General features: G+C 54.9%; 1 protein-coding gene across 1 annotated transcript; it reads left to right on the top strand.

Annotated features, from left to right (window-relative positions):
• The first annotated feature begins 8,247 nt into the window (after nt 1-8,247).
• GUCA2A (guanylate cyclase activator 2A) lies at nt 8,248-10,248 on the top strand. The gene is made up of 3 exons (XM_086394264.1): nt 8,248-8,376; nt 9,427-9,625; nt 9,990-10,248. The coding sequence occupies exons 1-3, from the start codon at nt 8,302-8,304 to the stop codon at nt 10,052-10,054; spliced, it is 339 nt and encodes a 112-aa protein (XP_086250390.1). The 5' UTR covers nt 8,248-8,301; the 3' UTR covers nt 10,055-10,248.
• Nucleotides 10,249-12,240: the final 1,992 nt, after the last annotated feature.

Below are 12,240 nucleotides of genomic sequence, written 5' to 3'. Positions count from 1 at the left end.
CTGCAGTAAGGAGCAGAGGCCGCCAGAGGGCGCAGGGCCACCAGCTGTGTGCTTTTACTTGTTTGGAAGGCTTCCTTTACCACAAGTGCTGTGTTCTATCCTCTGCAGCCCCCACAGAGCTGGGTGCTCCTCCAGATAGATAGGGACCCCCAGGGCCCACCTCTCAGAATCTGTTCTTTCATCATGAAAGCTTGCTGGAGGGAGCCAAGGAGCCCCCTCTAGTCTGGAGTGGGGCCCACTCTAGAGCAGCCTCTGAGCAGAGACATCACTTTGCCAATAAAGGTCCATCTAGTCAAAGCTATGGCTTTTCCAGTAGTCATGTACAGATGTGAGAGTTGGACTATAAGAAGGCTGAGTGCCGAAGAATTGATGCTTTCCAGCAGTGTGCTGGAGAAGACTCTTGAGAGTCCCATGGACGGCAAGGAGATCAAAGCAGTCAATCCTAAAGGAAATCAACCCTGACTATTCATTGGAAGGACTGATGCTGAAGAAGCTCCAATACTTTAGCCATCTGATGTGAAGAGCTGACTCATTAAAAAAGAGCCTGATGCTTGGAAAGATTGAGGACAGGAGGAGAACGGGGCAACAGAGAATGAGATGGTTGGATGGCATCACTGACTGAAAGGACATGAGTTTGAGCAAACTCTGGGCAAGATCGTGAAGGACAAGGAAGCCTGGCGTGCTAGAATCCATGGGGTTGCAAAGAGTTGGACGTAACTTAGCTACTGAACAACAACAATACCTGAGCCTGCTGCCCTGGCTCAGCCCCAGTGGTGCCCACTGTCCCCAACTCCAAGGTTAGGGTGGGGAAGGTCACCCCGCCATCCACCGCAGCTGAGTTTCCTGAGGCTCTGCTCTTCTGGGACCTCAGCTGATGCATTATTTGGGCAGGTGTGGGGAGGGCCGTGGTCAGGCCAGCCACAAGCCTTGCCACTGTACATCCACCCTTGTCCTCCCACCCCTCCCTCCGAGCCCCCCCCCACCTCCGCCCGCACTCACACATCAACCCCTTTGGCCATCACGAACATTATGATTATTGCCACTATTTGCCAGGCCCTGTGCCCAGCACTTGACAGCCGTTATCTGAGTTAGCACTCCCAGTGCCTTGGAGGTTGATGTCATTTATCTCCCTTTTACTGCTGGACATTGCCATTCAGAGAGGTGAAGTCATTTGCCCAAGGTCACCGTCGTGAGAGGTTGGCAAGGGGATGGAAACCCAGAGCTGGCTTACTCCGGTCTGCTCTTGGCACCAAGGCCTATGACCTCTTCCTCAACACTCCCTGGTTGCCCTTGACCTTCCTTGGGGCCAGTCTCCACACCCATCCCAACGCACCCCACCCTAGCCTGAGCTGACGTCACTGGGTGAATGCCACCCCTCTCAGGACGCAGCCCCCAGAAGGTCAGAGAGGCAACTTCCTGTCCCAACAACGGCAATAAAGATGTCCGAGGACACTTCTCACCCTTCCCACGCCTGAGTGACGTCCACGGGCAGAGGCCTTCCTGGGAACGGTCCTCCGAGAGCGTGAGTGTGTGAGCTGTGACTGGGGTGGGGGCAGGGGCCGTGTGTGTGCAGGTCCCGTAAGTCAGGGTAACTGCGGGTGCTGATTGTGCTCGTGTGGCCTTCCGCACATGTGCGCAAGGCCTTGTATGTGTGTGCTTGTGTGTCTGTGCCTGGGTATGTGTGTTGCCTGTATGATTGTGACTGTGTGCCTTGGTGTGCCTGTGTGTGACCACGAACCACAGACAGGAGGGAAGCATTCTGTCGGAAGGGAGGGCCGGATGGCTCCTAACCTCATCAGCCACTCGTGTCTCCCTCTGTGGCCCCCGTCCCGGGAGACAACTTGCCTGGGATAGAGCTGGGCTTAGGACCCTCAGATCTATTCTTCCCCCTTTCTCATCATATTCCTGGCCTGGCCCCTGTCACTGCTCCTCCCTGCTGTGGTCCTTTGGACAGGCACCCAGATCTATCTATACTACCCGTTCCTGCCCCCGGGCAGTTCCTACCCTCCTCCTTGTCCTCCCAGCCCCCAGATTTCCTGGTCAGACCAGAAACTGGTCTACTGTGAGCTGCTGGCCTGTGCCTGAGCATGTTCCCTGCAGGCCTCAAAGGCCAGAATCACACCTGAGACCATGGAAACAACATAGATTCTGCAGTCAGAAGAACATAAAATTCCATCTGGGCAAGACATTGCCCTCTCTGAGCCTCAGTTTCCTCATCTGTATAATGGGATTAAAGTGTTGATGAGACCATCCATGAGCAGTCAGATGGAAGCAGCCAGCCCAGGCCCTGGAATGTTGCAGATCCCAAGGGCCCATCTACCTCCCCTTCTTGCCCCCTTCTCTTGCTTCTCTTCCACAGGTCAAGACCCATCATTCCCCTGCAACACCATCCTTCCAATCACCCCTGGCTCTCTCGGGGCACCATGAGGGTGGGACACACCCCTTTTTTCCTAGACCAGTGCAGCAACCATGCATAGACGGTCCACTCCCAACACCAAGGGCCATGATGGTGTTTCTAAATCACAGCTCCCCTCTTCTCCCTGGCTTCCCACTGTCACCAAGTCGAGGGCAAAACGCCTCCACTTGATGTGTAGAGCCTCCTCTGGACTCCTCACCCACAGCCAGAGGGTGTCACACTCTCTGCTTCAGCCCGTCCTCCTACTTTGGGCTTTTTGATGCCAGCCTTTGCTATGCAGCCCCCATCTCTGTCCATCCAAATCCTCCCATTGATCAAGGCCCAGTTCAAACACCACCTGGTCTGGTAAGTGTCCCCAGACCTGGTCTCAGGGGCACCTTTTTCCCCGAGGAGCCTCAGAGGAACTGTGCCTGTGTCTCCTCCCTCTAGCCTGTGGGCTCTGGGGCCCATGGCAGGAGCTCCAGATGGGTCTCCTTCCGTCCCTGACAGCCTTTGGGAGCAGCGGTTGCTTCTGTGGTCAATGCCCACAGGGGGCCAGGGTTACTGGGGGTAGTTGCTGGGGGGATGAGGCAGCAGCTGGCCTGCCATGTGGGGAGCAGATGGTGAATGGAGCTCCCCAGGTGCCTCATCCTCACCAGGCCACGGGGATGTGAGATGACACTGCCAAGCAAACAACCAGACACACCCTCTGTCCACTCCCCAGCTGCCCCCCCAGAGCATCACGGGAGACATTCTGCCCACCCCAGCACCTGGGAGAGGGAAGGGCACCCTGAACCCCAACCTGGACTTCAGCTCGAGCCCATAGGCTTCACATTCCCACTCTGTTGTCCACTTTCCTTCTCTGTGAAATGGATGTCGCTGTAAAACAGGGTCTGACTCAGAGGCTTCACCCTTCTTCTCCTCCTTCTGCGAAGATGGAAGTCTGAGGGCCAGGAAGACAGGGCAGGAGGTACGAACCAAGCAGAAGTTTCAGCTTTTCTTTGGCACTTGGGAGAACTGGCCTCTGCTCTGGAATTTACAGCTTTGTGACCGCAGCTGCTGCCAAGCCCACCTTGGCAATGAGTCTGAAAAGCTGCGCCTTCCTCTAGGCTGAGCCGGCCTGCCCCATGCCCGTGTCTGTGCCTCCCTCTCTGTTGGCTAGGTGCCCTCATGCCGAGCACCATCAGGGCAACTGTGCCCGAAGCTTCTGCCCGCGCCCTCGGGAAAGTTGTGGCGTCTTAACCTCTCCGGGCCTCTGAGCCTCAGTGTGCACACCTATAAAGTGGGGCTCTACAGTGACTCTTCAGGCATTCCCAGAGCTGGTCGGAGATTCACATACATCCGGCTGTCTTCCTCAGGCAGTTCTGGGCTCTCGGAAGAACGTCCAGGACGTGTTTACAAGCGGGATGGGGAGCCTGTGAACTGTGGGCCGCACCCTGCTCCTGGCCACACAGATCAATATGGGAGTCTCCAGCCTCCCACCTGCGCTCTGCTCCAGGCCTTCCTTCATGGGGTCAGCTGAGGCCTCCCGCCCTCAGGGGAGCAGAGCCAGGCCTGGGAGGACTGGGCCTCGGGGCGCCCAACTTTAACAGGCACACTGGAACCATGCTGAGGTCACCCCAACCCAAGAGTTCAACAACCTCTAGGCCAAAAACGATGGCAGTCGGCAACCTCACAGGGTCCAGAGGGCACCCTAATAACGGGGAATCCCGGCAGCTGCCAGAGTGGGTAAGGGGTGGTTGGGCTGCAGGCCCGGGTCTGGTTTCCACACCCGTAAAGCACGTACCCAGACCGAGTGCTCAATCCTCACTCCCTGTTACTGTTGTGATTAGTTCAAATACCACAGCCTCTCTGGTCTTCAGGCTGCCCTGGTGGCTCAGACGGTAAAGCGTCTGCCTGTAATGCAGGAGACCTGGGTTCAATCCCTGGGTCAGGAAGATCCCCTGGAGAAGGAAATGGCAAACCACTCCAGTACTCTTGCCTGGAAAATTCCATGGATGGAGGAGCCTGGTGGGCTACAGTCCATGGGGTTGCAAAGAGTCGGACACGACTGAGCGACTTCGCTGGCTCACTGGTTCGGGTCTCCTGTGGGATCAGGGGTAGCCACTAAGTACCCAGCCTTGTGTGGGTACTGGGGCCGCTGCGGAGCAAGACATAGGCTCTGCTCTCAGGACTTTGCAGGAGAGGGGGCGGGACAGATTGGTAGATTTTATCAGGGGAAAGAATAGGAAGCTGGTGGAGCCCAGGGGACAGATATGGTCTTAATACAGGCTTGCTGGGGCTGGAAGTCAGTGAGGAAAGTCTTCCAGGCAATCCAAAATCTACAATATAGTTGTCATTGTTTCCATTTTTCTGATGTAGACACTGAGGCTCAGAAAGAGCACACCACTCTTCACTGATGAGCAGGGACTCTACCCCAGGGCTGCCTGGCTCCCAAACTGGAGCTATTCTACCAACATCAGGAATCCCCAACCTCTGGAATCTAATGCCTGATGATCAGAGGTGGAGATGATGTAATAATAATAGAAATAAAGTATACAGTAAACGTAAGCACTTGAATCATCCCTAAGCCTTTCCCCACCCACCCACCCTGGTCCATGGAAAAATTGTCTTTCATGAAACCAGTCCTTGGTGCCAAAAAGGTTGGGACCGCTGACCTACAGGGCCCCAGGTCTGGGCTCCTTCTTTTTGGGCCACTCCTAGGGAGACTTGGGATCCTGGGTGAAAGGTGAGCAGGGAGCTGACCATGATGAGCTTTGAATGCCAGGACAGGGAGTCTGGGCTTCCTTCTGAAGGTGTTGGGCAGCCACTGATGGGTTTTCACATGGGGAGGCAGATAGAGGTGGTATGGCCTGGAAGGCTATGGAGGTTCAGGAGTTTGTCAGAAGAGGTGGCCTTGGATGTGAGCGTCCCCAAACAACCCAGACTGACCCACTTGCCTGTAAGGAATGATGAGGGGTGTTGGGGTGCTGGGGAACCAAGACCACAGGACTCAGGTGTGGGCCTGGGGTGGTCCAGAACCCCAGGCTTCCAAGGGGGCCCCAAGATCCAGCAGCTTCAATGCAGGAGAGGAGGGAGGGGGCCTGGATCCACACCTGGGCCCAGGCTGGGCCAGGGAATTGGCGGGGAGAGAGAGGGAGGGTACTGGTTTCCATTTCCCAGGGAAGATGTCAGAGGCAGGGTTGGGTAGGGTCAGGCCCAAAGGGCTGAGGCCTGGGAGCCATTTCCTCTTTCCCACAGTGCGGAGCTATGTCACTGCCACACACCTAGACCCCCACCCACCCCACCCCTGGTGTGCACCAGGTCAGCCCTGGCTAAGGGCGTATGGGAGAAAGAGGCTGCAGGAACCAAAGCCCCCTCCCTTTACCCCTAATCCCATGGTGCCTCAGGAGGGAAAGGACTGAGAACCAAAGGGAACCAGAGACAGGGCTCCTCAGCTCACAGCAGCCTATTCAACCCCATCCTTGATGCTAAACTGAATCCCAGTCCAGCTCCCCATCCAACCCCAGTCACAGACCTGACCCCCACCCACTCCTCCATCTCCGCTGCAGACTCAACTCCAACCTTAACCAAGCACAGAACCTGAACCTCACTCCAGCCAACCTCCATGTCAGGGACAGTCCCTACATCATCCTAGCCGCACCCCCAGTTCTAACCCTGACCCTGACCCTTACCCCATGCCCAAGCTCAGCTCCACCCTGACCCTGACCCAAACTCGAATTCGAGTCCTAACCTGAACTCCTTTCACTCTCTGCTACTTCATCTTGCCCTAAGGTAACTCCAGCCCCAGCTGGAAACCTATGAGTGGTCTTAACCCAGCTTCTACGCTAGCCCAGCTCAAGTCCACCCAACCCCAGTTCCAAAGGCAGCAGCAACCTCAGCTACACTCCTCCTGGTCTGTACCTGTGCTCACCTCCATCCCAGTCACAATAAATTCTACCCTGATTCTAGCCTTACCTTCAACCCAAACTCCATCCTTAACCCTACTGTACCCTGTCTATACCTAACCCTCCACTGGTGTTCACTCCCACCCAGCTCTCAGCTAGCAGAGGCCACCACATGGCTGTTCTGGATACGTAGACTTCAGCACATATACACACCCCTCATACACACTAACACACTTCAGTCCACACACACACCTCTGTGTACATACACACACACACTCTAGAAAAGGAGGGAAGTTTAGTCCGGTTCTGAGGATTAGCCTGAGAGGGCAAGTTAACCAAGTGTTTCTTGCTCCTCCCTGGGGTTGAACCCCTTTGAAGTTCCCTCCAATTTCCCCTTCAGTGTTGACTCTCCCCACCCAGGGATTCCCACCCCTACCTCTTTGTTTGGAGCCTCCTTGGCTTCCAGCCAGATTGGTTTGTAGATTAGAACAAAGCAGCTCCTGGGGCTGCCCTTCCTCTGTGTCCAGGAGGCTCTGCTTAAAAAGAATACAATAAACATGCACTCTGCTGGAGTACAGAGTTCATGGGGGTCAGAGTCTAGAGGGGCAAAGACGCACACCCAAGTAACTCAACTCGACCAGATCCCAGGTAGGGAATGTTATCTGGTTCTGTGAGAACAAAGAGAGGTTATTTAGCTGAGGATGCAGTGGGGGCTACTGGATCTGGACCTTAACGTTTAAGTAGGAGTTCATCTAGTGATGAGGAAGGAAAAACCTTCCAAGGCAAATGGAACCACATATTCGAAGTCAGAATTGAGCTTGGCAGGAAAGGCCAGGATGGAGGAGATTAGGCTGAGTTAGTTGTGGGAGGGGGAGCAGAAAAAAAAAGGGATGCGGTGGAGGGAGGGGGGAGATGGTGAGAGAAGCAGGGGTCAAGGGAATCAGGAAGGAGGAGAAAAAACACATTTGAGGAAGATATGAACCTGCTGGATGGACAGGGCAGCAGACCCAGCACAGGATGAGAACAGACTGGCTCAGACCAGGAGGCTGATCCCCAGAGGGGCCAAAGGGAACCAGAAGCTGCTGCTACTGTTGACCAAAATAATGATAACTCAGAGGTCTGAACTGTGTGCTTTCTGCGTGCCGGGCATTGAGGTAAGCGTCTTTCTAACCTCATTAATTCTCACTCCCATGAGATATGCATTATCATGTTGGTTCCCAGAGAGAATACAGGGAGCTCTGAAATTCAGAGATGGAAACAATTTGCCCAAATTCACATACATCGAAATGGGGCAGTAGATGGGGCTTGAACCCAGGCCTACGGATGACAGAGCGGAGTCCTCTCTCAAAGTCACAGTGGTTAAACCTTGTACCCGCCTTGGTTGTGTCATCTCTCAGGACTCGAAGCCCCCTTGAAACCTCCTCCTCCCCCCAGGCTGAATTACTCACATTTCCCCACTTCTACCAGGCCTATTTTACTTCCCTGCTATCCCACACGTGGCATTCTCAGCAAAAAATGGCCTTCTACCCTTGGCCCCTTCTCTAAGAAAATTTTCACCCATTCTCTAAAACCAAGTGCTGGCATAACCTCCTTTGGGAAAACTTCCTGAACTGCCCTGCCCCTGGGCTAGGTGAATGGCCCCTCCATTCCCCTTGCCCACCCACTCCCCTAATAACCCTGCACTTGCCCCTGCCTGGGCCACCCTCTTTAAGGGCTGGGTGCAGTCTGCAGCCCCACCCTGGCACAAGGCCTGGTGGTGAATGAATGCAGAACCCAGTCCAGTCGTGGGTTAAAGTGGGAATCCAGGGAGGGGCTGGGGCTCTGACGCTTCCCTGGACTGATCTCTTATCTGCCAGGGCGGTCTTGAGCCTTATCTGATTAGGATTGAATTGACCAGCAAGCAGCTGAGATGCTCATCAAGACTCCTGAGTTACTCAGTAACCCTGCCCTCTTTAAAAGTCCCAGTGTTTCCCCCTGGCATCCAGAACCAGTCACTCTTCTCTCTTGGGTGCTGCCACCATGAACACCTTCCTGCTGTCCGCCCTGTGCCTCCTTGGAGCCTGGGCCACCCTGACAGGAGGAGTCATCGTGAAGGTAAGTTCTCTGTCCCCACCATTTTCCAGACTGCTCTCTACCTATAGGGTGCAGGGCCTGTCCTCTGATAAAGCAACCCCTCCCTGGGGACTGAGGGTGCGGTATGTCTAAGGCTTGGCTCTGCCCCACGGATCTCCTTCTCAGTCCTGCCTCTCACACCTTTCGTTTTCAAACTCATAGAAAGATCAGGAAGAGAGAAGAGAAACAGTCAGGGAAACGCAGGTGACCAGCCAATTTACAGAGTGCTTGCCATGACCAGGCTCCACTGGGGCCCCAGGATCACTTTGGGAAGAAGAGATTGCTAGCCCCATTTCTTAGAGGTGGGGGGAAATGGAGCCTTAGAGTTTGTAATTTGTCATGGGCACGTGGTTGGGAAGTGAAGGAGCTCAGTTTCATTCCAGACCTTACTTCTCAGCCAAAGCCCTGACCTGGGTCTCAGAAATCACCTGGACACCCTGAAGGTCCTGACGGGAGGGTGTCCCTACTGGTGTGGATGCCAGCTAAAAGGCCAGTCTGGCACTCATTAGGGGCCCCACTCTGGCTCCACAGCCAGGCCCCGGGAGGCCTTTTATTGCTTCTCAAACATCAGCCAGGCACCAGGCTGGAGCTGGGGGCCAGGGGATCAGCCCACACTGCTCTCAGGCAGAGGTGAAGACAACCCGGTACAGCCACGTGGATTCGGGAAGCCTGGATCTGGTCCCAGCTCTGGTCCCCACAGATCAACACCATGGCTCCCACTAGTAGACACCTATTGTGTCCCTGACACTTCGTGTCTGTTTTCTCCATTCCTTATATAACATGCAGAACCTAGGCTCCCGGAGTGTAATGACCTGTTCATGATTCCAAAGCAAAACCAGAATCCAAGCCTAGTGTCTGGCTGTAAAGCTTGAACTCTGACTACCTCATATTGCCCCACGGCGGAGTACCTGGCTCCCATATGCCGCAAACACTGCTCAAGTGCCTCTGGGCCGGGAGAGGGGTCACTTCTGGAGGAGGCAGTCAGGGAGCAGGCTGCAGCCTGGCCTCACACTCCGAACATGTCTCTCTCAGGATGGAGACTTCTCCTTTTCTCTGGAGTCGGTGAAGAAGCTCAAGGACCTCCAGGAGCTCCAGGAGCTCCAGGAGCCTAGGATCCCTAGAAATCCTGGTGGACACATCGCTTCCAACCTTTGTAGCTTGCCTACTTTTCCCGAAGAACTCAAGCCTCTTTGCAAGGAGTCCAACGCCCAGGAGATCCTGGACAGGCTGGGTGAGTAACCCTCTCTCTGAAGAGCTGGGGGCCCATGGATTCCCGGATTTGTAGCTCTTGAAGGAGAGGTGTGTTCTGATTGGTGGGATTCCGAGGACGGGCTCTACTCTGATTGGTGGGTCTGTTAAGCCCTCTGTTGTGCTTCTGGGTTCTTCTGGTCTCAGCTGTAGCAGCTGAGTAGACTCTTCTAATTGGCTGGCTTGAGTGGTACTTGTGTCCTGGTTTGTTGCTGAAAGCCCCGCTGGTCAGAAAGGACAGGCCTCGGTTTCTCCTGGATGGCGGGTGTCCAAACTCTGGCTCAAGTGAGGGAGGGAGCTTTGGGGAAGGGAAGCTGCGCTCACGGGGCTCCATCTCTCCCGTCCAGGGGCCATCGCGGCGGATCCAAGCACGTGTGAGATCTGTGCCTACGCGGCCTGTGCTGGATGCTAGAACAGATAGTACTCCCTGCCTCCTGTCCCTTCCCCGCAGGGCGCTCCTCCTCCTCACAGCTCAACCTACCCCGAATGCAGGAGTGAGGAGAGAGCAGCCTGAGGGGTGCCCAGCCCCTGCCCCACCGGAGCTGCTGATGCTTCCTAAGATCCATGCCCACCCGCGGCTAATAAACCAGATTCCAGAGCCCTCTCTGTGTTGCGTTCGTTCCTTCTTTTATCCGTCAGTCTACTCATCATCACACTTTAGGGATGCCTACCCTGCCCTCACCAGCTCAGGATTCAGTGTGCTATGTGCAAGTATGCCACTCTTTCTGCCAAGCCAGCACCCCTTTGGGCTGCCTCCTTGCACAGACGCTGAGGGGACTTAAGTCCACCATCCATCAATGGGCAGGTGGAAACTCTGCTTTTCTTTCACCATCCTCGGAGTCATCAAGCCCACTAAACCACAGGAGAGCACCTGAGCTGCTTTGGATGACCAACACAGGCACGGAGGGGCTATGCGGTCAGCCCCTGGCTGGAGAGTGTTCAAGGGGCCTCACAATCTAGCCCCACATTGACCACTTAAGCGCTGCCTCCTGCCTGCCGCTGCCCCCCAGCCCCCGCCCCACCCCCACCTCCTACCCACCCAGCCCTCCCCGCCCCGCCCCCAGGGCCCACACCCCAAGCCATAGTTCTCACCATATCCTTTGTTCCACTTTTCACATTCCTGACCACATCACTCCTGCTCGGGGCCGAGTCCTCACCCCCGTGCCTCCTCTCAGAGGGCAGCCTTTCCTCACCCCTCCAGGAGGAGTCCTTATGCCCCCTCATCCTTGCTGCTCCCTGGGCCTCCCTGTGGATTAATGGCTTCGGAGTCTGGGGAAGTCCCTCTGAGCCCCGGGGCAGGTGAGGCCCGCCGGGCTGATCCTGTACACAGGGGGCAGGGCAAGCAACAGCTGCACCGTTTCGGCCCTGTGGTCCTGCTCAGGTCTTCCACATCCTGCGTGATGTTTGGAAAGTCGCTTTCCCACTCTGAGCCTCATCTCCTCCTCTGTAAAACCGGAATTGTAATTGTACTGACTTCCCAGGAGGCGCTAGTGGTAAAGAAACCTCCTGCCAGTGCAGGAGGCATAAGAGAATCGGATTCCATCCCTGGGTCAGGAAGATCCCTTGGAGAAGGAAATGGCAAGCCACTCCAGTATTCTTGCCTGGAGAATCCCATGGACAGAGGAGCCTGGTGGTAACAGTCCATGGAGTTGCAAAAAGCTGGACATGACTGAAACGACTTAGTGTGCACACACACAGCACACACCCAGAAATAGTGTGTGTGAATGTGTGTGTAATGCAAGAAAAGTTCAGATGCAAACAGAATGCAATAAGTGGTCAAAACAACAAAACAAAATACAAACAACAGAGAACGGTAGAGGGAATGAGGGAAAAGGAGGCAACCAGGGTCCTTCTTAGGGAAGGAAGAAGTGCCCGGGGTGATTCTGGCAGGATTCCCTGGGCTTCAGGAATCAGAGGGTGAGGCATCTTCAGGGCAGAGGTCAGTAAGGCTCTGTGAATGGGGAGAGAAGGCAGGGCGTTTGCATTGGCCCTTGGAGTTTGCACTGGGATGGATGTAATTTCAAAATCAGTGTGAAGGGAGAGAGGCAGAAGGCATTTCAGAAAATGGATGGGGTTTAATGCAGACACAGAATCAGGAAGGTCCATGGCACTGGCATGGTTCAGCCTGGATGATGTAGAGCCCAGGAGATGCACAGGGCTGGGTTTGAGCCTGATCTTGTCATTGATAGGCTCTGTACCCTTCTCTGAGACTTGGTTTCCTCATCTGAGAATGGAGATGATAACAGATCCCTCCTCCCAAGGTTGCAGGGGCACTTGATGAGAATGGTGGTGGGGCAGAAACACTTAATGCTCCCACTCTGAAGCCACACTCCGTCAATTCAGGCATCGCCCGTTACCAGTTGTGTGACTTTTGGCAGGTTAGTTAACCTATTCATTCCTCAGTTTCCTCATCTGTAAAATGGGAATGACAAGAATCCCTACTTTGTAGGGTTGAGTGAAGACTAAAATGGGTAATAGAGGAAAGGCTTTTAGAGGTCCCTGGGGGCCCATGTGAGCACTTTGCTGACGCTGTTATTATTTCTGTGCAGATGGCTCCACCATGCGCCTCGCATATAGTAGGTGCTCACTCAGTGGCAG

Source organism: Bos grunniens, chromosome 3 (genome assembly GCF_055505025.1).
Source record: "Bos grunniens cultivar Pamir isolate PY7600 chromosome 3, Bosgru_T2T1.0, whole genome shotgun sequence".
Lineage (NCBI taxonomy): Eukaryota > Metazoa > Chordata > Mammalia > Artiodactyla > Bovidae > Bos > Bos grunniens.
This window is presented reverse-complemented; position numbering and strand designations above follow the sequence as displayed.